Genomic DNA, 26,992 nt, shown 5'->3' with positions numbered 1-26,992 from the left:
AAAGTATGCGTTGTCCTATTCCTGGAATCCTGGCTAGGCGTGGTACTCCCTCCGTCCTAAAATAAATACAATTTTAAAGTTCAAAATTTATTCCACAAAAAATATTAATTTTGATCCACCTACCACAAAAGATAAGTCAGTTTCTAGAAGCATTGACCGTTGCTTAGAGAAAACAGTAGCATTGACCGCGCCGGGCCAAAATTCTGATCGCCGAGGACAGTAGCCAGTAGGTTATGAGACCACATAGATTGAGATCAGCAGGAACTATTTTTTAGCTGCTGCTAAAGCCCCATTTGGTTCAACTAATTAAGTACAGTATTATCTATGAGAACATAGATTTGGACAGAAATAATAGCCTAGTTTGTTTGAATCCCTCAATTAAAATATCAGCTGTTAATTATATTGTTTCCCTGATGCAACGTACTACGGTGCTTTGGATTTGGAAAGGGGAACCCTGCCACGGTCGCGTGAGCGGCCAGAGGGCCGGCAGGGATCAGCTGTGACGACGCGCATGCCGAGAGCAGCTGCAGGCAGGCGCAGGCGCGCGTCCAGACAAGGGCGTCCTGCCGGTGCCGCCGGCCGGCGACCGAGGAGAAAAGGTAGCTAGCGCCCGGCCGGCGTCGCGCACCATACCGATTACCGCCGCTTGCCGTTTCCACGAAAGCAGGGGCCTCTGCGCCTCTGCGTGCATCCTGCACCGGAACGGGCCGACCGGCACGGCCACCGCGCGCAGGCGCAGCGACGGTGGCAGGAGCCTGGCAGCCTACTGCCCGCCAGCGCCAGGCCACCACCACGTCGCCGCAGAGGGCGCGCCACCCCGCGCGCTCGCTCGCACGATCGCCGGCATGCCACACGTACGAGATAGAGGCGCCAGGCCGGAGCCGGACCGCCGGACGGTTACAGGCTTGCAGCTTTCCGAAACGATCTTTTCGAGACTTTATTTCCACCAACCTCCCCTCCTAAACCCGTTGCACGCAGCTACCTATATTGTACACAAATTCATTAGCATATTGTTGATAGCGACCTAATTCACAGCCCTACGTGCATGCTTAGTTGTAAAATCGTGGTTGTGTCCTATTATTTTACGTCCTTAGTATGCTCTTTACAATGTTTTTCTATATGCATTTAAAAAAACCTATGATTTCAATCTTACTTTGAACCCTTTGGTCCAATTCAAAACCTAAGATTTTCGACGGCCTTGCATCCACATCAGCCTCCTTTCCCACTAGCATAGAGCAATGAGGCAAGGCCGAGTGTGTCACGCACGCTCTCCACCGGTGGTACCTCCTCCTTGATCAGGGTTCGATTGCTTGCAAACGGCTTACAAAGCATCGCGGGGCCGGTGGGAATATTTTCTCCATTCCTGTACTCGCCAACTAGGGGTATTTTTCCTCGTCCCTAACCTCATGGGACATGAATCTTCGATTCGGACCCTTGTGTGTTTACCTATATGCATACATTTTGAATCACGCACACGTGGGAAACGCATCACTGTTTTTTACCAACGTAGCTTTAAACTAAAAAAAAGTTGCCAACTATCTCATGTGAAGTGTCATGATTTTCCAAAAGTTAAGATGGATTAATTTTCATACTTTGAATTACTGCAGGTTCCAACTATTTGTTTCTAAACTACCTTTTCTAGCTATTTGGAAGAGCGAAGGCATTACTATTTTCACATTTTGAATGTGGACAAATATTTTCGCGCCTCCATAGACTAGAGCGAAAACGTGTATATACCGTGTAGTGCAGAGGGGTGGGCCAAACACGCATGGCTCGGCTCGGCTCGGCTCGCCCGGCCTACTCCTGCCAACCGCATGTCCGCATTCGTGCAGGGTGAGTTCCGTGCACACCTCACGTGCAGGGTTTACGTTATCACTGATACATGGTTTATCAGTGCCCTCCGGTATCGATAATCGATTGAAAATCGGTGAAATATCGCTAAAATCGACTGATAAGGAAGGTCAAATTCAAATATCGATAATCAATGATTTATCATTGATAATCGATGCAAATCGGTCGATTTATCGAAAATTCGGCTGAGAAATGTATTTAGCAGATGGAAAATAGAAATTTTTATAGTATTTTTATTTGGTTTGTTAAGTATGGTATTTTATAAGGTAAATTATACATACATACGTAGCTTACGATAGAATTGCATTAGAAATAAACATGTACATATATTTTGGACATAAATTGAATAAACTATAGATACATATTACATATATCCATGTTATGTATAATTATGCAAACCACACAAATAGGCATACACCAAATGAAATTGCACATAAATACAAAAAAGTACATAGTCCATACAAACCACATTGTCCATATTAGCATAAATTGACACAAGTTTTATGCAAATTGGTAACAGACTCATCTGACCACATCCATAATTCATACAGAAAGGCACTTAAAACATCCATTTTTCATAAATGACACTTTTTTATAATAATTATGTAAACCAGTTAGACATAGTTTTTTTAGTATAAGCATACATATTATAGTCAACATTGAAGCCTATTGTATCCTAACTGATTTAACAACAAATCAACATTGAAGTCTTTCTTCCCACCACTAATATTTAACACTAATCTACATTGCAAATTATCAGTATAACCATCCATTTGTAGCATAATATACAACAATATAGTAAATACCCCATGCATATTTGGTCAAGTTGGTGAAAGGAAATAGAAAATCAACCAAAATTGTTGAATATCAACTGATTTGCATTGATTATCGATGGATTTGCATCAATTATCAGGCTTTAGTATTGGAAACATTTTTTGTCTAAGCAAACGGTGGTTGTTTTTAATATGTGACATCATTCTAGACTATAGAGAGGCTCTAGTTTTTTATAGAATTTTTTCCACACTAGTTATAAATTTCTTTGAATTTTTAAAATTTGGATCGAAATCCATCGAAAAATCAATTGAAAACCGATATCAGTCAACATCGGTAACGGTAAATTTCACCGATAATCGCGATTATCGAGCGGTTTTGTATTCCATGGCTTGGATGGATGCCACGAATCATGCCCGGAGCTAATCAAACTAACTAACAACGATTACCTTTTTTTTTTGAATCACTAACAACAATTGCAGTTTGTCACACATTCATCCATTTCATGCAGATAAGGGGTAGGATCACGAACCGGATTCTTTTTGTTGTAGTAGTGCAGGCAATCCATGGTAAGCTCGCGATCCAAAGCTAATCGCTCGAAGTGGCCCGGCTGATGATGACTGAATAAATAGAAGGGATAGATCGGCATTGAATTGTAATATGCGCAATCGAAAACGGAACGGATGGAACGAGGGGTGTTACCGTTCAATCAGATCCATCTGTTCCCCAGTCAGCTGCTGATTGAAGGGGATGGAGCGGGGATCGAACCGGCCGAAGGCCTGGCGCCACAGCCGCGCGAGGCGCGAGAACAACGACTGCTTGGCTGGGGGGGGGGGGGGGAGCAACTCGAAGAAGGCGTTCCAAGTCCTCTCTCTGCGTCGGGGAGAGGCGGCGCCTGATCTTCGCGGACGCGGCGGCGCGGGGGGCCTTGGCATCCTGCGCTGGCACGACTCGGATGAGGGGAGCAGTCTCAGTCTCCGTCTCCGTTCACCACTCCGATGAGGGGAGTAGACTCAAGGTTTAAGCTGTAGCTTCTAGACTGGGCGGCCGTTATAATATTTAGCCCGTTAAATTCCGGCTATAGCCCATTAAACACTATAATGACAGTTCTACCGCTAAATGTTTTAGCCGGCGATTTAAAACCTTGAGTAACTCCGTCTCCGCCACCGTCAGCGTGACCGAGGCCATGGCTGCTCCGATCCGAGCGGCCGCGGCAGGTAGGGCTGGTGTATGGTGCATTGGTGCGACGAGTCGTCGAGACGACAACCAGAGGGAGGGAAAAGGGAAATCAGATCACCTGACGTCGCTGTCGTCGACTTTCCTCGGCAGTCGGCAATATCTGACCGTCCTGCAGCTATCCAAGGGTGAACGCGGCCACGAGACCCCCACGCTTCCATCTACCAGACGCTGAGTCTCGGCCCAACAAAAGCACGGCCTGTTAAGCTGCGTACCGGTTTCAATTTTAAATAATACAGGAGTATTATTTATTTTCTCAAAAAATAAAAATGTATCTGCGTACCGTTTTTTTTATAGGAAAACGACGTATCCGCATATCGGGATACACGGATTCACCATCAATGGTCACGCATCTGATCCTCACTGACTGATGAGGTGAGCCGACCCACGCATGAATTGCCACTTCTTAAGAGTGGTAAAATATTAAATGAACACAACTTTTCTCTTTTTTTGTGCCTGTGTGTAGTATATATATTTTCAGTGCATTTTATTAGCAGCCTAATAGCTCTTGGTTAAGCCTGCAGCATGTCAACTCAAACCCTTTTTTTCTAGTTTTATATGGATCGACAATGATGAGAATTAGATTGTTATGAAAAGGTACTTTATTTTTCGTAATACATTTCCCATTTTAAGTCTTTTTTAACAACATGGGCTTGTTTTCGTCATGTGCTTTATTGACTATATTGTTATTGCAACGTCTCTGCTTGCAGCTGTAAGAGGATGAATAGGAAATATTGTGTGTGTGTGTGTGTGTGTGAACATGTGGGTACACCTCCTCTGCTGGTATATATAATCAGATAAGGTACCATGTAACATATTTTACTTCAACTTGTTAGAATTGGAGGAATTGTCGTATAGGTAAGGCTCCAAAACAGATTAATGCCAGCGTGCAGCTAGCGTGTCACAGGCAGTCTGACCTATGCTCTATATTCGGATTCGCCAGATAGAAAACCTCACAACCAGGCAGACAGGCAGCATTGTTATTTGATCGATGCGACGTTGTATATACTCCCTCCATACCCAAAAAACCCTGACGTTTAGGATAAGATTTGAGTCAAAGTTTGAGTCAAACCTTGAGAATATAAATCATGAATAACTCTCAAGTTATTGAGTTTGAAAATATAAAAATTATATGAATAGATTTGTCTTGAAAAATATTTTTATGAAAGTATACATATATCACTTTTTGATAAATATTTTTAGAGAAATAAGAAGTCAAAGTTGTGTTTTGGAGACCATGTCGCTGTCCTAAACGTCAGGTTTTTTGGGTATGGAGAGAGTATACTACTAGTATATAAATCTGTCCACGTACACACACTATATATATATTATATAATTTTTTTCAAGATATTGTATAATGTTTCCGCATTTAAATATTTGTCGCCATTGACTTTTGATCACGAGTTTGACTATCTGTTTTATTAAATTTTTTTTGCAAGTTTCATATATCTTATGTATGATCCACTTCATCATCGAAAGTATTTTAACTATAATTTATGTTTTTTATTATTTGCATAAAATTTTTGAATAAAACAAGTGGTCAAATTTATGACAAAAAATTAAAGTAACAAATATTTAGATATAGAGGAAGTATGTTGTATAATTAACCAAGATACCCCTAGGCGCGCCAGAATTGACTGATGCAGCAAGCAAACAAAGTACACGGAGCGAGGAGTTGATACCGTACAGTAGTTCATAGTCGAGAGAAGCTGTCCCCAACACACTCCGCTCCGAGCCGAGTATATCCGATCCGGGGAAATCATCATCGCGAAGTCCTTCATGGTCGTGGGGTCGATAGGTTTGGGCTGAAGTATTTTTCAATTTAGAAGGGGGGAGGGGGGCTTGCTAGCCCATGGCAAAGTTCAGTACTGGGAACTTGATTGAGGCCTTGTTTAGTTGCATAAAAGTGAACTTGGAAAGCACTGTAGCACTTTCGTTTGTATATGGTAATTATTGTCCCGCCATGAATTAACTAGGCTCAAAACTGTGTAATTAGTTATTTTGTTTAACTATATTTAATACTTAATGTATGCATTCAAAGATTCGATGTGATGAGAAATCTTGTAAAGTTTTGGAATTTTGAAGAAAACTAAACAAAGGCTGAGTTGTCAGAATCGGAATATTCGAATAAAACCGTTTCGAACTGGTGGACACGTGAGCATGGAATACAAAACCGCTCGATAATCGCGATTATCGGTGAAATTTACCGTTACCGATGTTGACTGATATCGGTTTTCAATTGATTTTTCGATGGATTTCGATCCAAATTTTAAAAATTCAAAGAAATTTATAACTAGTGTGGAAAAAATTCTATAAAAAACTAGAGCCTCTCTATAGTCTAGAATGATGTCACATATTAAAAACAACCACCGTTTGCTTAGACAAAAAATGTTTCCAATACTAAAGCCTGATAATTGATGCAAATCCATCGATAATCAATGCAAATCAGTTGATATTCAACAATTTTGGTTGATTTTCTATTTCCTTTCACCAACTTGACCAAATATGCATGGGGTATTTACTATATTGTTGTATATTATGCTACAAATGGATGGTTATACTGATAATTTGCAATGTAGATTAGTGTTAAATATTAGTGGTGGGAAGAAAGACTTCAATGTTGATTTGTTGTTAAATCAGTTAGGATACAATAGGCTTCAATGTTGACTATAATATGTATGCTTATACTAAAAAAACTATGTCTAACTGGTTTACATAATTATTATAAAAAAGTGTCATTTATGAAAAATGGATGTTTTAAGTGCCTTTCTGTATGAATTATGGATGTGGTCAGATGAGTCTGTTACCAATTTGCATAAAACTTGTGTCAATTTATGCTAATATGGACAATGTGGTTTGTATGGACTATGTACTTTTTTGTATTTATGTGCAATTTCATTTGGTGTATGCCTATTTGTGTGGTTTGCATAATTATACATAACATGGATATATGTAATATGTATCTATAGTTTATTCAATTTATGTCCAAAATATATGTACATGTTTATTTCTAATGCAATTCTATCGTAAGCTACGTATGTATGTATAATTTACCTTATAAAATACCATACTTAACAAACCAAATAAAAATACTATAAAAATTTCTATTTTCCATCTGCTAAATACATTTCTCAGCCGAATTTTCGATAAATCGACCGATTTGCATCGATTATCAATGATAAATCATTGATTATCGATATTTGAATTTGACCTTCCTTATCAGTCGATTTTAGCGATATTTCACCGATTTTCAATCGATTATCGATACCGGAGGGCACTGATAAACCATGTATCAGTGATAACGTAAACCCTGATCCAAGCACAGCACAGGCTCTATTTACTCTTTCCGGCTGATTAGGCTTGCATCATCTATACTAATCAAGTTCGCGGCTTCTGTTCAGATAAGGGCCGCAACAAATATACATCTCGGTGTTTCAACATCCATTTTTGCTAGTTTTCCATGCACCCATAACGATTACAGGCCACAGCCAGTACATTGGTTAGTGTTAATGCATCCATACCAGTTAGAGGTCTGCAGCTTTGTCTCCTGATTAAGGTTGCAGCAGATATACTGATTATGGTCGCACTGTGTACTCATTATGGGCGCAGCTTGTGCACTGATTAGGTGCCAAAGCATCTATAAGTATAATGATTATTAACTTGTTTACCTATTAGATCACAAGTATAATGATTAACCTGTGTACTGATTAGTATCACAAGTATACCGATTAGGGTTCAGCACCAATTTTGATTAGTGGCCGATGCAACCCATTAATCTAGTTTTTGGTACTGTTTTTGCCCTGCTACACATGCAAATTTCCCTACCTCGTGAGTGATTGGATTGGTTTGAGTCAGGGCAATGAGTATGAGCCTGCTCCAGGTAAGGTGTACCGGCACTCCTATTATCACAATGGCGTTTGCTGGTCTCATGGGAACTTCGTGGCTCGCGTAAGAAGCGCACTGGTTAGTTGTCATTCCTTCCTGCCGCGAGGACTCTCTTTTTCTTTGAGCTTGCTGGTACAAAGGATTTCAATGGCATCGTCACATGCACCCACTTAGGTATGCTCTACTTCTTTCTTGATGCATCTTCTCTCTTGTTTCTCTTCTATACAACACACCTATCTTGTATGTACTCGTTGGAAGAAGATCAGTACAGTTGTGATCTGATCTGTTTGCACTTTTTTATATTGTTATATAAACAAACCTCATGAATACCTTTGCGGTTACATTGTAATGCTTTCTGTATAAATTAATTTTTTGCCTTCTGTTCCTTATGTTTTCAGATGAACCAGTTACTGAATCTCACAGTGTATTGGGTTTCCGTCTTGGGTTCTCTACTCGTCGTAGTGGCAAATGTATGAACCCCCTCTCCCCGTCCTCTTCCTCTTCCTCCCTCTCTCACACAGACCTCAATCGTTCACTTTACTCATTTTTATATACTGCTTGGCTTCGTGTGTTTTTGCAGTCGATTCCTTTTGCAAGACGTGCTCCGGGCGCTTTGATGTTCCACATCCAGCATGTGAACATCAGCATGTGGAGAAAGTCTGTGGAATGTGCTATCTTCGCTCCGATGTGCTGCATCCGCGCCCTGGAGAATTCGCGTTTGGCTATCACAGTCCCTACTAAGCACTGATGATGTCATCGATCACTGTGGATGTGAAAACTGGCTTCTTAGCTTGCTACTTAACATAGACTTGTCGGTATTGCTAACAGCTCCATAGTGCATGTGCATAGGGTAGAAGCTCGCGTGGTTCGGCTCGGCTGCTCGCTCATCGCACGCCACCCTGCACCGCGCCGACCGCGTGCCATTCGTGCAGGGTGAGTGAGTGAGTTCCCCAAAGCAAGTTCCCAGTACTGGGCTTTGCCATAGGTCAGAAAGAGAGCTTGAGCTTGCAGGCCCCCTTTGAAAATTGCAAAGAGTTGCTAGCCCACATACTTCAGCCCAAGCACATCGACTGATCAAACTTATAGATTTCCAAATGGGCCAAGCACGATGGGCGGCCCATCGTGCTCGGCCCTAAAAAACACGGCCCGAGCACGGCCCTACGCCCGGTCCATAGTGCCTCGGGCCAGCCCAGGCCGATAGGGGAATAGTCCTTAGGCCGCTACCCCGGCCCATAGTGCCGGCCCGAAGCACAGCACGATTATGGACCGGCCCAATGGCGGCCCAAAGCACAACACCATCATTTGTGCCTCCCCTCATCCGTGCCCCCCCTCCCCCCTCTCTCTCAGTCTCACTCCCTCCCTCTCCAGCTCTCCCCCCTCCACTGCTCAAGATGGCAACGGGTAGAAAAAACCCGCAAATCCGCGGACACCGAACCCGTTGGGCGCGGATTCGGGTCTGGGTTTGTACCCGCGGGCGCGGGCGCGGATACGACTTCAAACCCGATGGGTATTTGCTAACAGATTTCAAAAGTTGATACTCGAACCCGCAAACCCACATATCCGCTGACATGTGGGCCCAAAAACATGAGTATATATAATAGTTTCTAGGGTTTGCAGTTCCCAGTCTCCCAGCCGCCACTCACCGCCACTACTACAGAATAGGCCTTTGTTCCAGATCATTTGTCCCGGTTACCTTTGGACCCGGGACAAAAGGTGGCTTTTGTCCCGGGTCCAAAGGAGCAGGGGGGACAGGGGCCTTTTGTCCCGGGTGGAGCCACCAACCGGGACAAAAGGCCCCCCTTTTGTCCCGGTTGGTGGCTCCACCCGGGACAAAAGGTCCAACCCTTTTTATCCCGGTTGGTAACACCAACCGGGACAAAAGGGTGACCCTTTTATCCCGGTTGGTGGTACCAACCGGGACAAAAGGCCCTTTTTGTCCCGGGTGGAGCCACCAACCGGGACAAAATGCCCCTCCACGTGATAGTTCAAAAGGGAGTTATTCTTTACTGAGTCACATGTACTACTTAGATGAGTTGGCAAGCAGGCCATGCGCTAGGCAATAGGTCTTGGGTTCCAATCCCACAGGGCGCAAATATTTTTTAGCGCGAGGGACATTTTGTCCCGGTTCTACCACCCGGGACAAAAGCCTCCAGCGCTTTTGTCCCGGCGGCCGAATCCCGGTTCCAAAACCGGGACAAATGGCCATATGGAACCGGGACAAAAGGCTGTTTTTGTAGTAGTGCGCGACTCCCAGCCGCAAACCGGGCGCTCGGCCTCCAGGGCCGCCGGCTCCCCTCCGGTCGGCGTCTCCCCCTCCGGCCACCGCGCTCTTTCACCTCCCGCTCTCGGCACCCTCTCCCACCCTGACCAGGCCTCCGCAACCGGCGCTGGCCGCGCCGCCGCTCACCGTCCCCGCCTCCCCTGCCGCCGCCGCGCACCGTCCCCGCTGCCGTCGCGCCCTCCACCCTCCGCCTTCCCCGCCGTCGTCCGTTGACCCCGCCGCCCTCCGCCTTACCCGCCGCCGTCCCCGGCCGCCGCCGCCCTCCGCCTTCCCCGCCGCCGTCCCCGGTCGCCGCCGCCCTCCGTCGTCCCGGCCGCCGCCGCCCTCCGCCGTCCCCGGTCGCCGCCGTCGCGCGCCCTCCCCAGATCCAGCGGCCGGCCTGGCGAGTACGGGCATGCCCGCGGGCATGTGTTACCCGCAGGTAGTGGGCGCGGGCGTAAGGTGGTGCCCGTTGCGGGTGACGGGCGCGGTTTTTGCTCTGCGGGTTCGGGTTTACAGAGTCACTATCAGCGCGGATAGTATCCGTTGCCATCTATATCCACTGCCCGCCTCTCTCTCCCTCCACTGCTCGGTGCTCGCCGCCCCGCCGCCAGCGCGCAGCCGCCGGACCCTCTCTCCTCCCTCGCCGGGTGGCGCCGCCCCCTCCTCCTCCCTCCGCCGCGCCATGGCCTGGATCCATGGTCGCAGCGCCATGGCCGAGCTCGTGCGGCGTCGAGCTCCGCCGCGCCGAGCTCGACCGGATCTGCGGCGGCGACTCCTCCGCCCCTCCACCCCCCCTCCCTCCCTCTGCGGCGGCGGCTCCTCCCTCGCTAGGCGGCGCCGCCCCCTCCTCTTCCCTCCGCCGCGCCATGGCCTGGATCCATGGTCGCGCGCCATGGCCGAGCTTGTGCGTCGTCGAGCTCGGCGGCCTCGAGCTCCGCCGCGCCGAGCTCGACCGGATCTGCGGTGGCGACTCCTCCGCCCCTCCACCCTCCCTCATTGCGCGGCGGCGGCGGGGCGGGGGCGTAGGACTGCTCGGCTCTGCTCGAACCCGGGCGCCCTGCTCCGGTGCTCCCTCCGCTGCCCTCCAAGCTGGGTCGGCCAAGCTCGACGGGCCGGCCCGGGCACGATGGCCCGGCCGTGCCATCGAGCCAGCCCGGCACGAAAAAGAGGCCTTAGTGCCGGGCCTGGGCCGTTAGTTAGGCACGAGGCCCGGCACGAAGAATCTATCGGTCCTGATAGTGTCGGGCCACTTCGGGCCGGGCCACATCGGGCTAGGGCCGGGCGGCCCATTTGGAAATCTATAATCAAACTCCGCCGCCGCCAGTCAGACCATCATCGTCAGTTCTACTATCATCTCCACGTCCGGCAGCCGGCGAGCTGGAAGAGACACGAGGAGATGTATAAAATTAAAACACACTATACAATTCAGTAAGCGTGAATAATCGGGCACAGTTTCTATGAAGAAATTGCAGTAGCTACTGATAAGATAATCGTGAATAAGAAGCCACGTTTCGATGGGCCTTGAGAGTTATTGTCCTAGCTATTGCCGCCTTCAAAAGCCCAGTACCAAATAAGGGGCCTTTCAATTCAAGACCAGTTAAAACCCAGCTCACAATGTTTTTCTCAAAAAAAAAAAAAATCTATGATGTGATCAGCAGACTCTGTGAGAAATAAATATGAAATGTACCTACACAGACTAAAGTTACTCTGCTATGGTTCTACTAAAATCACTGAGTGACGGCATATAGCTCGAGAGTTTGCTCTGCGTATACAAGCAAAACTGAAAAAGTGAGAAAATTTTACACAACTGTAATTCACACGTAAGTGTGAACTCTGAATACATCAGAAACAACTTCGTCGAGACTTATCAGATCATTAGGCATTGGCTGACTTCTTGAGGGATCGAAGTACATTCCACATGACAGTTGATACAAGGAACAGAAAGACTCCAGTGACAATCGCATATTTCAGACCGAGATTCATGAGCAAGTTCACCAGCAGCCCTGCTAGGATGACTCCCACAAAGTTTGCCGAGAAACCTGACCAGAACGGCATGGTTAAGACAGATGCAATTATCGCTCCTGTCCATGCCCCTGTTCCTGGAAACGGAACAGCAACAAACAACATCAGTCCAAGCCATTGGAATTCCTCAACAGGTGCCGCTTTCCGTCGTGCCCGCTTAAAGAGGAGGTCGATAAGTCGGGTTGCAGAGGCGTTTCTCTGGGAGAGAAAAGTCGCAAGTTTTTTCAGGTAGAGGATGATAAACGGCACAGGCAACATGTTCCTGGAGAAAGACATGACAGGAATCAAAACATGTATATCTACCGCACACCTTTTTCTTCAGAGAATGAATCAATAATAATTTTGTACTAATTCTGACAACAGGCAGTTCTCCTATTGGATGTGTTACTGAAAAGGATATAAACATCACTACAACAGTAGTCACTTACAATAACTGTAAGGACTAATCATCCAAATGCGCTTTTTTGTAAACGAATCATCCAAATGCTTAATAAACAAAAGAACAATTATCTTTAATTCGCTACTGGTCAGTGATCCCATCTTATTTTCAGTCCCTTGCTTCTTCATCTTGTGTTTCCTTTAACATTTTATACTCCTTTTCAGTTAGAGAAAAATTAAATAAGTAATCAAGTGTTGTCATCTTTTGATCTCAGCAACTTATATACTGATAGACAATTAATTACACTCCAAAGCATATACAAGGTGTAAATAAAGGTAACAGGTAAGCTGTTCTGTGGATGAACTTTAGCTAACTAAAACATTCAGTTAAAACACTGAGGGCCCGTTTAGTTCCCAAAAATTTTCGTGCGCTACAGTAACTTCGAACGTTTAACCACTAATTGGGAGTGTTAAATGTGGATAACTGACAAAACCCATTCCACAACCCCGGGCAAAATCGCGAGACGAATCTAATGAACCTAATCATGCAATGATTAGACAATGTCGTGCTACAGTAATCAATCTCTAATGACGGATTAATTAGGCTTAATAGATTCGTCTCGCGATTTCCTATCCATCCATGTAATTAGATTTACAATTAGATCATGTTTAGTCCTCCTAATTTTCGGTTGAAAATTGCTACAGTAATTTTCCCCAAAAATTTTGGGAACTAAACACACCCTGAATAAAACGAGCCAGTATATATTCACTTAGGTCACATGTCATGGCAGCTATCATTCTGCAGTATATCCTACACAATCCATAAATTTCAGAAGTTGTTTGATTATGCATAGTTCAGTCATCCAGACAGGTGAATTAAGCTACTACCCCAATTTAACATGTGAATTTCATTGCATTAAGCCAGGTTCTGAAGTGTTCACTACTTTTATTCTAGACATTAGTTCAGAACAAATAGCATATATCCTACAATTTGGATTGGCATTAAGAACTATTCGGCGTGCAATCCCTGCCACTCTGAACTACTGGGAATCGGCAATTCATCGAACACCTAGTGGTCAAGTACTGGTGCAGCATTGACCAAAAGAGAGAGATGAAATGGATACGAAGTTACAAACCCAAGAACGGATAGGACGGTGAGGCGGACTGGGTGGAGCCGCATCCAGTACCCGACCGGGATCGCCCCCCGCAGCTCGATCACCGGCAGCGTCGCGAGCGCGAACACGACGGCGTCGTCGGGCCACCCGAGCCTCCGCAGCGACTCCGCCACCCGCAGCCCGAACCCGGACGCCTTGATCGAGTCCTCCGCCGCCGCCCGCGCCGCGCCGCAGCCGAGCACGGCGGCTGCAGCGCAGCAGCCAAGCGCGACCAGCGCCACCCGCCTCAGAACGTCCCAATCGGGCGCCTCCTGCTCCGTGACCGCCGCCTTCGCAACCGCCGGCGTCCTCGCGACGGCGGCTCCGGAACAAGGTTTGCGGGGAATGGAGGTCCGGAGAGGAGAAGCGGGCGCCCGCAGGCGCCGTGCGGGAGGCGGACCCGCCCTGGGATGCGCCGCGAGGAGAGGCCTCCATCTCCACGATGTCAGCTGGGGCGAGGTCGCCGCAGCGGCGGTGAGCACCGAGGCCGCCATGGCCATTTGGGATCCCCTCGTGGATGGATAGAGCCGGAGCTTTGGACCGGTCTATTCTGGCGGCGGTTGCGAGGCAATGAGACGCTGGAGGAGGAGAGACCGAGGCTGCTCGCGCAATCGCGCCATGGGAGGGGAAACCGGGGGCTCTGGCTTGTCACGCTTGAAGGTGGGGTCACATTGGTACCACCTGTCAGTGAGGCTATGGGTTTCGGGGGTATGCTAATTGGGGGGAGAAGTCAAACTCGCATGGACTATGGAAGTATACCGAACATTCAAAGCTGACTTGGAACTTGGAAGTTGGAACAGAAATTACTCACATGATGTGCGAGCACCGAATCCTTGGTAAAATCATCCAAATTACTCGGTAAACTCGCATAGACATGCCAAATTCACCCGTGAAGCCGAAACAGATCAACCAAATTTGTTCGAAACACACCGAAAGCATAAACCTTGGTGTTTTGCCAAGCAGAAACTACCAGCACAGCATCAGCGCCTCCAGCTCTGTTCCAATTCTGAAACCGATGCAGCAAACTCATATGATTCATTTCGAGTAAACCGGGCAGGCAGACTGACACATTCACATCCAAGTCTCAGAAACTTATTAACCCAGGCAACGTTTGTCACCGACCGGTTCACATAAATTCTGCACCACTAAGAGAAGAGAACAACATGGCATTTCAAGTTTTCAACCTGGGCAAACCACAGGACCCCCCAGACACCGGTACTATGATGGGATCGCATGCATTGTTAAGTTAGTATGACTAAGATGATCTGAACGTGCCGATCTTCCTCTCGAGTTCATCTTTCTTCGCCCCAACCACACGGCTCACCTCCTTCCCACCCTTGGCTAGTACGAATGTAGGCATCGCCTCAACCTTCCAGGTCCTTGCCACATCCTGAAAAATTCAAAAGTGTCATCAATTAGAAACCTTCAGTGCTGAATATGTAAACTGCCATCGCAGCCTTGTGAAGGAAATTTCAAAGTTGCCTTCACCTACATTAATCAATCTTCATTTTTCTGCTCCAGGATGTGGAGCTGTGCAGTCTTTAAAATATGTTCTCAAAGTGTAATCACTATTCAGAACATACAAAAATTTACCCCCGAATACTGTCTAGCATGCAAAATTAATTACCCCCGAATACAGCCTTCAATTTCAATATACTCTATCACTGAACTTTTCAAATCCTTGTAACTTGTGAATCCAGATGGATACAGTTGATCCATCCAAGTAGGCGCTACGAGGCATCCATTATAAGTTTATAACCAATTCCATTAGCACCTTGATAGCATCAACACTTTCACATAAACATAATCTGTCCCATTCAGGTGGGCGCAAACGCAATTTATATGAGCTCAATATCATGAAACAGTTCTTATTTGAGGCTGAACCTGACCAAATTACTTGTTTAGTGCTACTGCTAACCGGAGCCCCGAAAAATTGCATCAGATTCTGATGGCCTATATCTTCACTTTCAGGCTCACAAGGACAAAAAGGTATGCACAGCGTGTTCTAATAATGCAATAGACCTGCTTGAGCCCTCTCCTCCAGAAAACGCATCAATATAGGTCAATACACAGTGAAGTTTGAATCTAATTCTATTGAACGAGCAGCCACCATGATCAAGATCAAGCTTAGTACAACTAAATGCAAAGATGCATCCAGATTCCCAGATTAGCAGAACTGAGGTCGATTTTCGCACAGCTATATATCGGAACATCTGGATGATTGGGGAAAATCAAAACAAATTCCCCACTCTTCCGGTCTCCGAACTGTTAGATACGACTCTGCGAATGCTACTTGCAACACGATCGTACCAAGGCTAGGTCAGAATCTTTCCCCAACCACAACACAAGCGCCAATTCAGCGAGCTCTCGCTGGCTTCTCACCGCGGCTGCCGAATTCGCCCCCGAGGCGGCGAACAAAACGCACCGGAAGAAGGAACGAAAGGAGGAGGCGTACCGCGAGCTCGTCGACGTCGATCTTGACGAAGACGACGTCGGTGTAGCGGGAGGCCATCTCCTTGAAGGCCGGCTCGATGAAGCGGCAGGGCCCGCACCAGGACGCCGAGAAGTCGATCACCATCTGCGGCGCCAAGCAAGGCGGCCAAGCCCGGTCAGATCCAGAACACCCAACACGGGGCGGGGGGGAGGAACGAGGAGAAGCAGAGGGAAGAGGAGCAGGGGCCAGCTGACCAGCTTGCCGCTGCTCTTGGCGGCCTCCCAGTGCTGGTCGTAGGCGGCCTTGGAGTGGGCGGCGACGACGGCGGAGTTGGGGTCGTCCGCGGGCGGCGGCGTGAACATGGTCGAGAAGAAGGAACCCATCTCGCTCGCCCGCTCCGCCCTCCCGGTGCGGTTGCTCGTCTGCTTGCCTGTCGGCTTGCCGCCTCGCTGGTTGTGGCTAGTTGGTTCGTTCTTCCTACCACCGGTCGCTGCTGGTGGACTGGGTGGTGGTGCGGGGAAGAGCCAAGGAATAAAGCGCCACGGGCACGGCACGGCGGTGAAGCGAAGCGAGGGAATCGTTGCTTGACCCCACAATCGCGTGGGTGGTGGGTATCGGGTCCGGGCTTTTGACCTTTTTGAGGACGGGGGAATGGGGGAACCTCACCCTCACCTCCCCTTCTCTCTCTCCATTTCGCGCCGAAAGGGACCCCAAACCCTGTCGATTTTGCGAGCGAGCCGTGCGATTTCACGAGGGGATGGGATTCCTCGTCACCGGGTAATACCTCGTGCGTTGTTGCGAAATTTTTTAAAATAAATTGTAAAATAAAAATTAAAAATAGAAACACTAAGATAATTGCATAACGACACTATCTTATATAGATGTTGCTAGTCACAGAAAAATAGTACAAGACATAAATAGATGATTATAGTGGGTGCTGATGTGACGTCTGATACAGTGGATTTCTATACGGCGTGGATAGCTTATATGTTGAGAAAAATAAAGTTAATAATTTTAGTAGGTGTTGTCTGTATAGTATACATAGATATGACGGTTTAGATTTAAGTGATGATATGACTTCATATGGTTGCAGAAAGAGATGACACATACATTTTTTATTTATCAAGATCTAGTAAAAATCGGTAAGATAATAGAAGAAACACCAATAGAATATTCAACCACATTATAGAAGAATAGATGATGGAAAAAATAGTGCACGTATATGACTTTATGTTAATAGAATAATATTGGATATTTTTTATAGTTAATAAGCTAACATAAAAGATTACATGAAAGAATTGCAAGCTAGTGGGATACTTAGTGAGAAAGGATGTGCATATTTTGCATGAAAAGAGGAATAATTAGTGGGTTCCCATATATAGGATATATACAGATGCGCGTGAGATAGCAGTGCAAACACGCCTTGTTTAGATGCCGATCTGTTCTGTCTCGCATCAGTACCATTGGCTGTGGACATCATGTCTCGGGACATTTCGGCGGCTTCACGAAGAGCGTCGTGTAAGCCAGCCCACCGGAACGGGGGCATATACGCATATGCCGGAGCAGAACGCAAAACCGTGTCAGCACAAGGTAACTAGGTTCCTTTTTAGGTAAAAACTAGAAAGGCTGGCGCGGCGTTGCCGCGCCATTAACTATAGACCAGGGATTGTTACAAATGCTAGTGATGTTTTTACAAAATTTTGGAGTACAGGTTATTTTTTAGAAATTTTAGGGTTTGTTTAGTAAAAATGCAGAGACTATGGGTTGATTTTCACAAAGCTAGGGGACTTTTAGTAAAATTTTGGACTGCGGGTTGATTTGTAAAAAGTTCAGGGTCTTTTTCATAAAAAATATGCAGACTGCGGGTTGATTTCTGTAAAGTTGAGGGACTTTTCTGTAAAATTTAGGTTACAGGTTATTTTCTACAAATTTTAGGGTTTGTTTAGTAAGAATGCAGGGACTATGGGTTGATTTCCACAAAGCTAGGGGACTTTTTGACAAAATTTTAGACTGCGGGTTGATTTGTAAAAAAATTAGGGTCTTTTCATAAAAATATATAGACTGCGGGTTGATTTCTGTAAAGTTGAGAGACTTTTCTGTAAAATTTACATACGATCCAATGGCCTAGATCTCTTTGCTGGCCGATCGGACGGCTCTTCTTTTCTTGATGACGTGGCTCGACCTGGAGGCAAAAATCGCCCCGCATTTAGGTCTTTAGAAGATGCCACCACCACGCATCGCTTTCCAGCATCTGCCAAGAGCTTTTTATTTTACAAACCCACCGTCAAGAGCTGATTCAGAGTTCGTGCTTCAAGATCATCACATGCACAATAAATAATTAAAGTATGGTGGCAATGTTGCAGGGATCCAATGGTCTCTCGCAGAGGTGCATCCTCCTGTGATCTTGTCCTACACTAGAATCTTTCCTTCTTTTGATTCTTTTTCACGCTTGCGATGGTTGGCTCTCGGCAGTCGACACCCACCGCACTCTAGGTTCTAGGGTGCCAGTTTGCAAATGAAATTGTGCCTGGGAGTGTCAGAGAACTAGCGTACAATGGAACATCCTAAAGGAATACTGCTTACAGTTTGCTTACTCAACGAGGCGACCACTGTGCCAAACGAAACGAAACTAGCGTTGTGGCTTCAGGTCGCTGTCGATGTACTGACTCACAGCATCCTGATTTCAATGAAAGATAAACCTCGTGTTCTTTATCAGCGAGAAAAATCAGAAGCTAAATAAGTACAACTGAGGATACTTGATGAAATGCATCAGTAATTAACTCTGTGAAATAACATGAGAAAACGTACTATCTATTTTTTACCCCAAGATCAACGACAGCAAACTACTAAAGCAGTCAATTTAAGGAAAAAGTAATTGTTACATACCTGCTTTACAAATCATCACCGCATCAATTCATACTACATGAAGTCCGAAATAACAGAATGGCAAGATGTAAAGTTTGAGTGGTTACGTCCTATCAAAAAGAAGACAATAAACTATATAGTAATCAATAGAAACAGCTTTTGAATATCGAGTAGTACTATTTAGAAGTGGAACACTCTCTGTAGTTGTATCACAAGAGGATACGAAAAGGACCACATGAATAGTTACCCACAAAAAGGTGCATTGATTAATCACCAAGTCGCAAATGTATTCAAAAGTGAAGGTTTGAATATTATTTTAGGAACAGGGCAGGTGCTCTGCCTTTCATTATAGGATTGTAGATATGCAAGCACAAACCAAGGCTGGCCAGTCAGAACATTGAGGAAACAAAGACTGGCACAAAAGATCAGCCAAAGAGAAGAATGTGAAAGGAACGTATGAAGGTTGCGATTATAGAAATCACAGGAACGGGAAGTATGGGTACCTCAATTAATAAGTCAGAGCTTAAGTTGATGCATTTGTAGCTTGGAATTACACATGGAGTATTAACAAAAACTGGACATTTCCCAATGTTCTTAATATGAAAAGACCCAGCTTCATCCATCTTCATAATGGTACAAAAAGTGTAGTAGAGTAGAAAAGAAGCTGACTTAGCAAAACAAGAAATTATCATCTCGTAGGGCAGTGTGCATAATAAAGGGGAACAGTGTATGGTGTGATCAGTAGAATGCAACCAACTGGGCGCCACAATGTGAACAGATATCTATTAATTGTTTTTGAAATCGGTCCAGAATGATATGATCAACAGAGTATTGAAAAAATTATTGCAAGCGGGAGTATGAGCAACAAGTGCCACAATTTTAGAAGTTCCTATTTCCAAAACAAGCCTTTGGTCAATTTACACAGATTGAATTTTTTTTTACACATGGCACTTGAAAGGAAAAAAAGGTGTTAAAAGCTGCAAATTCCCCAACAGAAAACACAAATACATTATATTAAACTAAAAGGAACCTAAATGAAACACAATCCATCGATGCCAGCTTTCCAGCCCCTAGTATTGTCTATGGGATAAAGTAGACTGCATTGCTAATTCAAGCAAACCTCACAGCCTGCATGTTAAAACGTGTTTGAAGAGCATCAGAGCATTGTACCAGTTTTTATCAAATCCAACAATGTGGCGATGTCAATGTGGCATATAGAACAATTGTGTTTGCCAATCAGAGATAATAATCATTTTGCCTTAAATACACCACAGTTAGGACGATGTAGTGAAAAACAAGAGACAATAAATCTTAATCTCTCATTCTACAGAGCATATATGTTCTTATCTTTTTAACACACACACACACACACACACACAACAGTTAAGTCCACTATTATTAGCCATTTCCTAAGTAAATGTAGGTGATATTTCTTTACACATAATGGACAAATCAAGGAATTACCTGTCAGCGAGATATTTTATTTGCCCTTCCTTCTTTTCCCAAATCAATGTCAACTTTAACATCTTCTGTCTCTCTTCCAAGTCTCTTCCAAGAGTAACCTGCATGAGCAAAGAAAAAAATTCAAAAGATGGTAGCAAGAAATATACAAGTATTCACTGCATACTCCATACACAAACAAAAAAGCAACAGGGTTGAATCTCCCAGCTCCTAATCAGGATCTCTCTCGGATCAGAATACAAATCCCAAAATGGAAATAAAAAAGACCCTGGGTGTTATTCAGAAATTGCCAGATATATATCTCAAGTTCTAGAAACCAAAATTGTATGTACCTGCATCTCTAAGTGACTGGGTGTTAATGCAATGCCCCTGCAACTGCCACCACAAGATTAGTATGGAAATTGTGCACTTAGCTGCCCCCCTCTCACTTACATCCTACAGCCGATTTAGCTGAAACAGATTGCTGACCTCAGGATCCTTTTTGTAGTATTTCAAGTGCAGTCTATAGATAACTGCAAAGGCACCACGTGACATGATAGCTCTGTTCATTTAGCAAACCCCCTGTTCCAATCTTATCAATGTCTTCCCGCTTTCCGGGTGATGAAATCTGGTAACTGAAATTTTCAAAAAAAGAAAAGAAAAAGAAAAAGAAAAGAATACATTGTGTTCCAGCATATGTAGTTTTTATGGTATACCACATCAGTGTTGTTTGCATTGAAATTGTGATTAAGAGGAAATGATCACATATATGTTGCATAGTGAGTCCACACATAGCAACACACACTCTTACACTATCACAAGAACAACTCATTATACAAATATATACTCCTTAAACCCTCAGCCAACCAATGCCCTGTCAACGTTGCATCCAGCCTTTAAAGATTCTAGACTCAGCAGTACAATACTTCTTCAACCAACTCTGTCATCACAGAACACTAATGCTAAGCTTACAAAACGGGGAAAAAATCTCTATATGGAATTTGATTAATTTGCCATACATATCTTGAACAGCAAACAAATTTTGTAATACATAGACATTTACCATCAGGATGCATCAAATCAGTCTTGATCCCATAGGACGAGATCCTGGTCAAGAATCTGCAATGAGCATGGTACGTGACTAGTCAGAGACGTCAAGGTAAAGAGCTCCTAGTAGTGAGCTAAATGATATATACCAAAGCTTCACTTTTCAAAACAAAAAAAAAGTTATATACCAAAGCTTCTAGATCGTAGTAGTTTGGAACAATGTTTCATTGTCAGGGATTCTTCTGCTAGAGCTGGTGTTGACACAGTTGGAACAGGGTCTTGAATACCCAGATCTGAAAATGCATTTGATGGCATACAGTTCTGTAGAGCAGCCTCATCACCTAATCCTGGTTGACCATCAAGTGACTTGTGTTGCATCTGATCAGGAGCTTGAACTGAATTTTGTAAGTTAAACCATGAGAGTTATCAAAACTCTCCCATTGTTGAACTACAAGGTGATCTTCACCAAATCCAGCCGTGCTGAAAGAGGGCAAAGCTAGCATCCATGTGTGTGTTTGTGTGTGTGTGTGTGTGTGTGTGTGTGTGTGTGTGTGTGTGTGTGTGTGTGTGTGTGTGTGTGTGTGTGACTCATAGCATCCATGTGTTTGCGCATCATTTGTGTCAATGCTACTATTCAAAAGGCCTACAGTTGTTGAAGGACCTTTTGTTGGCTTAGCTCCTAGGAAACCACCTTTATCATGTGACACGAAACTTCTTTTTGTTCTGAAGTAGTGAAGTGGATGGCCTAATCTTCGTCATTTGGAAAGAAGGTTGGGCATTTGCCATATCTTCCACCTTTATGGACAAGTCATTTGCTCTGGAATATTCAGCATTCTATGTAGGGTTGGTTGCAGGGGAGGCTGAATAGGTAGTGTTCTCGGATGACTGGCCCAAGGTGCACTGCTCAATAATAGTGAACTGTAAGCCTGTGACGTGTGTCAATTCCTTCTGATAGGTAAACTTAATTTTGGACCAAATTGGCTTTAAGAATGGTTATACAAATTGTTTAGACAATTCGATGGTCGCTTGATTTTTACATGTCACATCGAGCAGCATAATAAACCACTAAAGTGTTGTTGGCAGTTAAGGAAACGATTGCACACAACGTGAAGCAACATTCCGGTCAAACCCAATGCCAATGGCAACAAACAACAGCCAACCCTGTCATTGTTTATTGAGCAGTACATTTACAATTTGGTCACGGACAAGAGAGAGATCACACAATTCAAATAATTTTTCCACACAATGCGCACTAAACTAGTTTCCTGATCTGATATCTTTCAATGAAGGAATGAAGAGATGAATCTTACAGATAAGCATTCCCAACTAATATCACCGGAGATCAGCATCTACCATATCACCAAAATCATGGTCCTCAACATCCGTGTCGATTCATGAGGCAGTTTGGAAAGATTCTGCTGCTACATGGTACACCAGTTCATGGCTAGAGTGAGATGGCCTATGTGTCTTTCTTTGCTTTTGCTGTAGCTTGGTTCCGTTCCCTGAAGAGCTCCTTCCAGAGGTTCCAAATCCACAGGTTGCTGACAGCAATGGCTGTGCCGACAACAACAATCCAAGAGATCCGCACCCACCACGGGATGACATCGACAGCCTGGCCGGACAGGTAGAAGACGGTCATCTTGACAAGGAAGAGAGGGCCAGCGACGCCCCTGACGAGCGTGTAGAGCACGTAGAAGGGCGGAGAGAGGGCGCCGTAGACACGCGCGGCAGCAGGGGACTGGTCCCGCCAGATCCCGGCGAGCGTCCAGACGTTCTGCAGCAGGCTGGTGACCTCGGCAAGGACGAGGAGGACGAGGAGAGCGTACGCGCCGTGGCGGACCATGTAGCGGCAGGTGAGGAAGACGAAGAGCGTGGCGAGATGGTGCGCGATGAAGAGGACGTCTCCGGGAAGAAAGGCGAGATAGTGGAGCAGGTCCATGGTGAAGTAGGCGATGCTGTAGTCGAGGACGTGGTCCTGGAGGCGCGCGTTGGGCGCGGCGAAGGAGCGGAATCCCGCGGGCAGCGCGAGGATGGCTCCCGCTGCCGCGAGCGCGGCGGGGGTCCCGTGGAAGAGCGAGATGAGGCAGCTGGAGCCGTCCAGACGCTGCCGCGGCGCCCACCGCCGGAACACGAAGAGCTGGCCGACGCAGTAGATGGCGGCGTACATAACGAGGAACGCCGGGAACAGCCACCGCTCCTCGGCGGCCAAAGACGCCAACAACTCCATGGCCGGGCTGCGCCGCGAGATTCGCGCCGGGAAGGCAGGAACCCGCCGGATCGATGCGAATCGAGCGCGGCGGGGCTGGGGAGATTGGTTGGAGGTGTAGGGTTAGGGGCGGCGGCGGAAGCGTGGAGGGAGGGGACGGCTGTGCGGCTGGGTTTGGTTTTTGCGGTTGGGAAGGGGAGAAGGCGAGGCGAGGTGGGAGTGGGATTGTTGAAATTGGTGGGGAAATTAACAAGGGGGAGAGAGATTTAAACAAGAAGAAGGGAGTTTTTTTTTTTTTTGCCGTTTGGTTTCGTGTGATTTGAGGCTGATTTCTGATAGGCTAGTGGAGAGTTCCTGTTTGTTTCAGCTTCTAGCCAATTTTAAAGACTTAATTTTAAAAATCAGGTAACTCCTATATAGAATCCAAAATCGAGAATCTATAAGCTGAAACAAACACAATCTTAAACTCCTACAGTACATGAAAATGACTTTTATCTCGTTAAAAGAATATTTTCTATAATTGAATTAATAAAGTATATTTATAATGATCCACATATACAAGCATAATTTAATTTGACCTACTTTAATTTATTTATCATTAATTATACAACAATTATTTATTTAGTCATAGTGTTGCTAAATTCATCAATTCATAATATATTAGGAAAATAAACATAATTTATATATCAATTTGGAAATTAGATTAACAAACATGCACGTGTGTATGTGTTTGTAATATAAAAATAAACAGGATGCAAGAAGGTGTATGTTAAAAATTGTTTCATTTCGAATTTATGTTAAAATGTCGTACTATCAAATGTATAGGTGACAGAGTGATATGATCTAAATATTCAAAGTACTTTATTAACATCAAAGTAAGAGGCACGAATCATTGCATGAGCATCGAATTTTCAGTGCCTAACTAATTAAGATACCTTAATACATAAAAGTTTGGATTCATGATATAGCCTGATAAGTTGCACTGCTAGCAGGTTCGTTATTTACCTGTTCGGAGATATTGGTTGAATAAGATAATTTTCTCTTAAACGCAAATTGTATTCACATGCTTACAAACAGTATCTTTTATGTATTCTATGGTGGACCGAGCTACTTAGATTTGAGATTGAAACAATCATCACAAAGTTATCATCATAGACATGGCTGTAAATATGAATACAACTGCCCATTCTAAGTCAAAGGTTCGGATTCAAGTGGATAGGTTCCACTATAAGTGGCCTTATCAGTTTGCAAAAAAAAAAATCAGTAAGGAAAAATTGCTATATATCAATAAAAATAAGCTTTCCAAAGTGGTCATATTAACGATGATAATTAGGAAATTATCATTGTAAAAATCTTCTTGGGTGGTTACATCCCTTTTCCTTATAAACGTGTGTGTTAATGGAAACATTATTCTCTGATTCTTACATCATACGATCATTGGTTTTATACCTACTTCTTGCCATACAACAAACGTGAAAGCTCTATCACATGTACATTTGCTCAAAAGTTAATTACATATACCAAGTGTAACATTGTTGGAGTTGTCATGCTACCTATCTATATCTTATCTTACTATAAAAGTTGAAATAATTGAAACCCTTTCTCACCAAGATTAGACCCACCGTACCCCTCACGGAGGACTCACTTGTCAGGCCAAAAGATTTGACGAAAGGGAGGGAGAGATTGATTTTGTCTACTAAAACCCATCAAAAACTAAAACTTTTTTCACCAAACTTTTGTACATACCCACCCCTTGCTCTCTTTCTCGGTTTATTGACGTCCACCCACCCTCCTCCATGCACCATGCACGTTTATTTCTTTCCAATGCACCATGCAAGTTAAGTTTTTTTTCATAAAAGAAGCATGCACGTTTTTATTACTTTCCATAGAAGTGAATCACGGATTCTAGGCGATGATTGCTGGAATAACTATTTCCTTGCGTCGGCGCCTCTCCACCGCCGTGGCTGCACGCGTCAGCATCTCCCTCCGACCTCCTCGCCAAGGTCGATTACGTCCTTGGCAATCAGGCCTACGCTGGCCAGACGGACTCCGAGGTTCGTAGTAGCTACTTCGCATGCATCTGCTGATTCTCCGGCGACCTCCGCTCCGGCGACCTCCGCTCCGGCGACGGCTACTTACCCGCGGTGCTTGCGCGTGTAGGGCGTGATGAGCAATCATGTTTCTCTTGGTGATGTCACTAACACCACCAGGCATGGTTCCAGACGCAATGTTAAAAGCCCACTAGAGAATTCAGGAGTCAATATGGTTGGTGGTGAGAACTCTATCTTATGTGTGTTTCTTCCTTTAAGCAATTTTATATTTTCTTAATTTTGTCTATTTAGCCGCATTGTAACTCATGTTTTAAATTGTAGCTTCTACCAATGGCGCCGTTGAGACGGCAGAGCGTAAGCGGCAAAAGGCAAGGGAGAGATATGCAAAATATGCCAGATGAGATGAAGGCTGAGAAGCAGTGGCGGACCTACGATTGAAACTAGGGTATGCCGCGTCAAAATTTTAACATCCAATTCGATATTCAGTACCATCTAGAAAAATTTGGTACACAAATCACAAGCAATTAGATATACAAGCAGTTAGGTTCAATATTTCTATAGATTACAATATAAATAGTAGAAGCACACTAAGTCCTAAAAATACATAAAATAAGCATAAAATAAAATACAATGAATCAATAATCAATCCATGTATCAATCATCAATTTATCTTACAAAAATGGATCACATGAGTTGAGATTTTGGAATCAAAGAAAAACCTACTGCTTAGGCCATAGGGTTAAGGAGTTACCTTCAGTTTGGGGCTTTGGCCTTTGGGAGGTTGGGAGGGCGTTGGCCGGCTGCATCGCGGCAGGCGGAGGCTGCTGGGCGGCGGCCGCGCACCGGCGGACAGGCAGAGGCAGCTGGGCGGCGCCGCGGGCCGCGGCGGCTGCTGAACGGCGGACAGGCGGCGCGGCGTCTAGATCCAGCCAGCTCCGGTGCCCGGCGGGCGGCGGGCGCGGCTGTGGCCGGGCGGTGCGCCGGTGCCGCAGGGAGGGGCTGAGGCTCGGGCGCTCGGCGAGTCGGCCGCGTCGTCGCTAGGCAGGACGTCTCACGCCACCGCAGGAGATGCCGAGTCTGGCACTTGGACAGGCCGGCTGGGAGTGGGGATCCGTTGGTGGGCCAAATCTTAGGGTATGCCATAGCCCACCCGGACCACCCACTGGGTCCGCCAGTGCTGAGAATAATGCAAAACAAAGAGAAGATTACCGTCATAGACAGGCTGCGAAACAAACATCCAACACGACGGAACAATCTGGTAATTAATAATTAGTAAGATGATGGTGTGCACGTACATCATGTAGTATTAGTTTGCTTAACCCCTTGGTTTGACAAGATAATTGATGTTATAGGCCCTCCGTTTGTAGCCAGCATGGTAAACCCAACTCT

The 26,992-nt window shown here is 45.3% G+C and overlaps 3 protein-coding genes and 2 long non-coding RNA genes across 5 annotated transcripts; 1 reads left to right on the top strand and 4 right to left on the bottom strand.

The window, feature by feature from the left end:
* The first annotated feature begins 7,177 nt into the window (after window positions 1-7,177).
* LOC120687534 lies at window positions 7,178-8,545 on the top strand. The gene is made up of 3 exons (XR_005680775.1): window positions 7,178-7,917; window positions 8,142-8,213; window positions 8,324-8,545. It is a non-coding gene; the product is annotated as an uncharacterized LOC120687534 (long non-coding RNA).
* Window positions 8,546-11,647: 3,102 nt separating this feature from the next.
* Window positions 11,648-14,217, bottom strand: LOC120690473. The gene is made up of 2 exons (XM_039973126.1): window positions 13,543-14,217; window positions 11,648-12,290 (listed from the first exon to the last, which is right to left on the bottom strand). The coding sequence occupies exons 1-2, from the start codon at window positions 14,058-14,060 to the stop codon at window positions 11,882-11,884; spliced, it is 927 nt and encodes a 308-aa protein (XP_039829060.1). The 5' UTR covers window positions 14,061-14,217; the 3' UTR covers window positions 11,648-11,881.
* A 359-nt stretch (window positions 14,218-14,576) lies between these two features.
* LOC120690474 (thioredoxin H2-2-like) lies at window positions 14,577-16,618 on the bottom strand. The gene is made up of 3 exons (XM_039973127.1): window positions 16,249-16,618; window positions 16,016-16,138; window positions 14,577-14,950 (listed from the first exon to the last, which is right to left on the bottom strand). Exons 1-3 carry the CDS (start codon window positions 16,375-16,377, stop codon window positions 14,816-14,818), a joined length of 387 nt encoding a protein of 128 aa, XP_039829061.1. The 5' UTR covers window positions 16,378-16,618; the 3' UTR covers window positions 14,577-14,815.
* A 3,097-nt stretch (window positions 16,619-19,715) lies between these two features.
* On the bottom strand, window positions 19,716-26,749 carry LOC120691510. Its single transcript, XR_005682265.1, has 3 exons — window positions 26,355-26,749; window positions 20,324-21,418; window positions 19,716-19,987 (listed from the first exon to the last, which is right to left on the bottom strand). It is a non-coding gene; the product is annotated as an uncharacterized LOC120691510 (long non-coding RNA).
* Window positions 22,486-23,775, bottom strand: LOC120691509 (TLC domain-containing protein At5g14285-like). The gene has a single exon (XM_039974585.1). The coding sequence runs from the start codon at window positions 23,571-23,573 to the stop codon at window positions 22,806-22,808; it is 768 nt and encodes a 255-aa protein (XP_039830519.1). The 5' UTR covers window positions 23,574-23,775; the 3' UTR covers window positions 22,486-22,805.
* Window positions 26,750-26,992: the final 243 nt, after the last annotated feature.

The sequence above is a fragment of the Panicum virgatum genome, chromosome 9N (genome assembly GCF_016808335.1).
Source record: "Panicum virgatum strain AP13 chromosome 9N, P.virgatum_v5, whole genome shotgun sequence".
Classification (NCBI taxonomy): Eukaryota; Viridiplantae; Streptophyta; class Magnoliopsida; order Poales; family Poaceae; genus Panicum; species Panicum virgatum.
This window is presented reverse-complemented; position numbering and strand designations above follow the sequence as displayed.

Bases quoted from the DNA above. Each gene is read 5' to 3' on its own strand.
- LOC120690473 (XM_039973126.1), bottom strand. From the start codon at position 14,060: ATGGCCATGGCGGCCTCGGTGCTCACCGCCGCTGCGGCGACCTCGCCC. The intron at 12,291-13,542 runs GTTTGTAACTTC...GTCTTTCTCCAG, and splicing joins ACCGTCCTATCCGTTCTTGG to GAACATGTTGCCTGTGCCGT.
- LOC120690474 (XM_039973127.1), bottom strand. From the start codon at position 16,377: ATGGGTTCCTTCTTCTCGACCATGTTCACGCCGCCGCCCGCGGACGAC. The intron at 16,139-16,248 runs GTCAGCTGGCCC...TTGGCGCCGCAG, and splicing joins CCAAGAGCAGCGGCAAGCTG to ATGGTGATCGACTTCTCGGC. The intron at 14,951-16,015 runs GTACGCCTCCTC...TGAATTTTTCAG, and splicing joins TCGACGTCGACGAGCTCGCG to GATGTGGCAAGGACCTGGAA.
- LOC120691509 (XM_039974585.1), bottom strand. From the start codon at position 23,573: ATGGAGTTGTTGGCGTCTTTGGCCGCCGAGGAGCGGTGGCTGTTCCCG.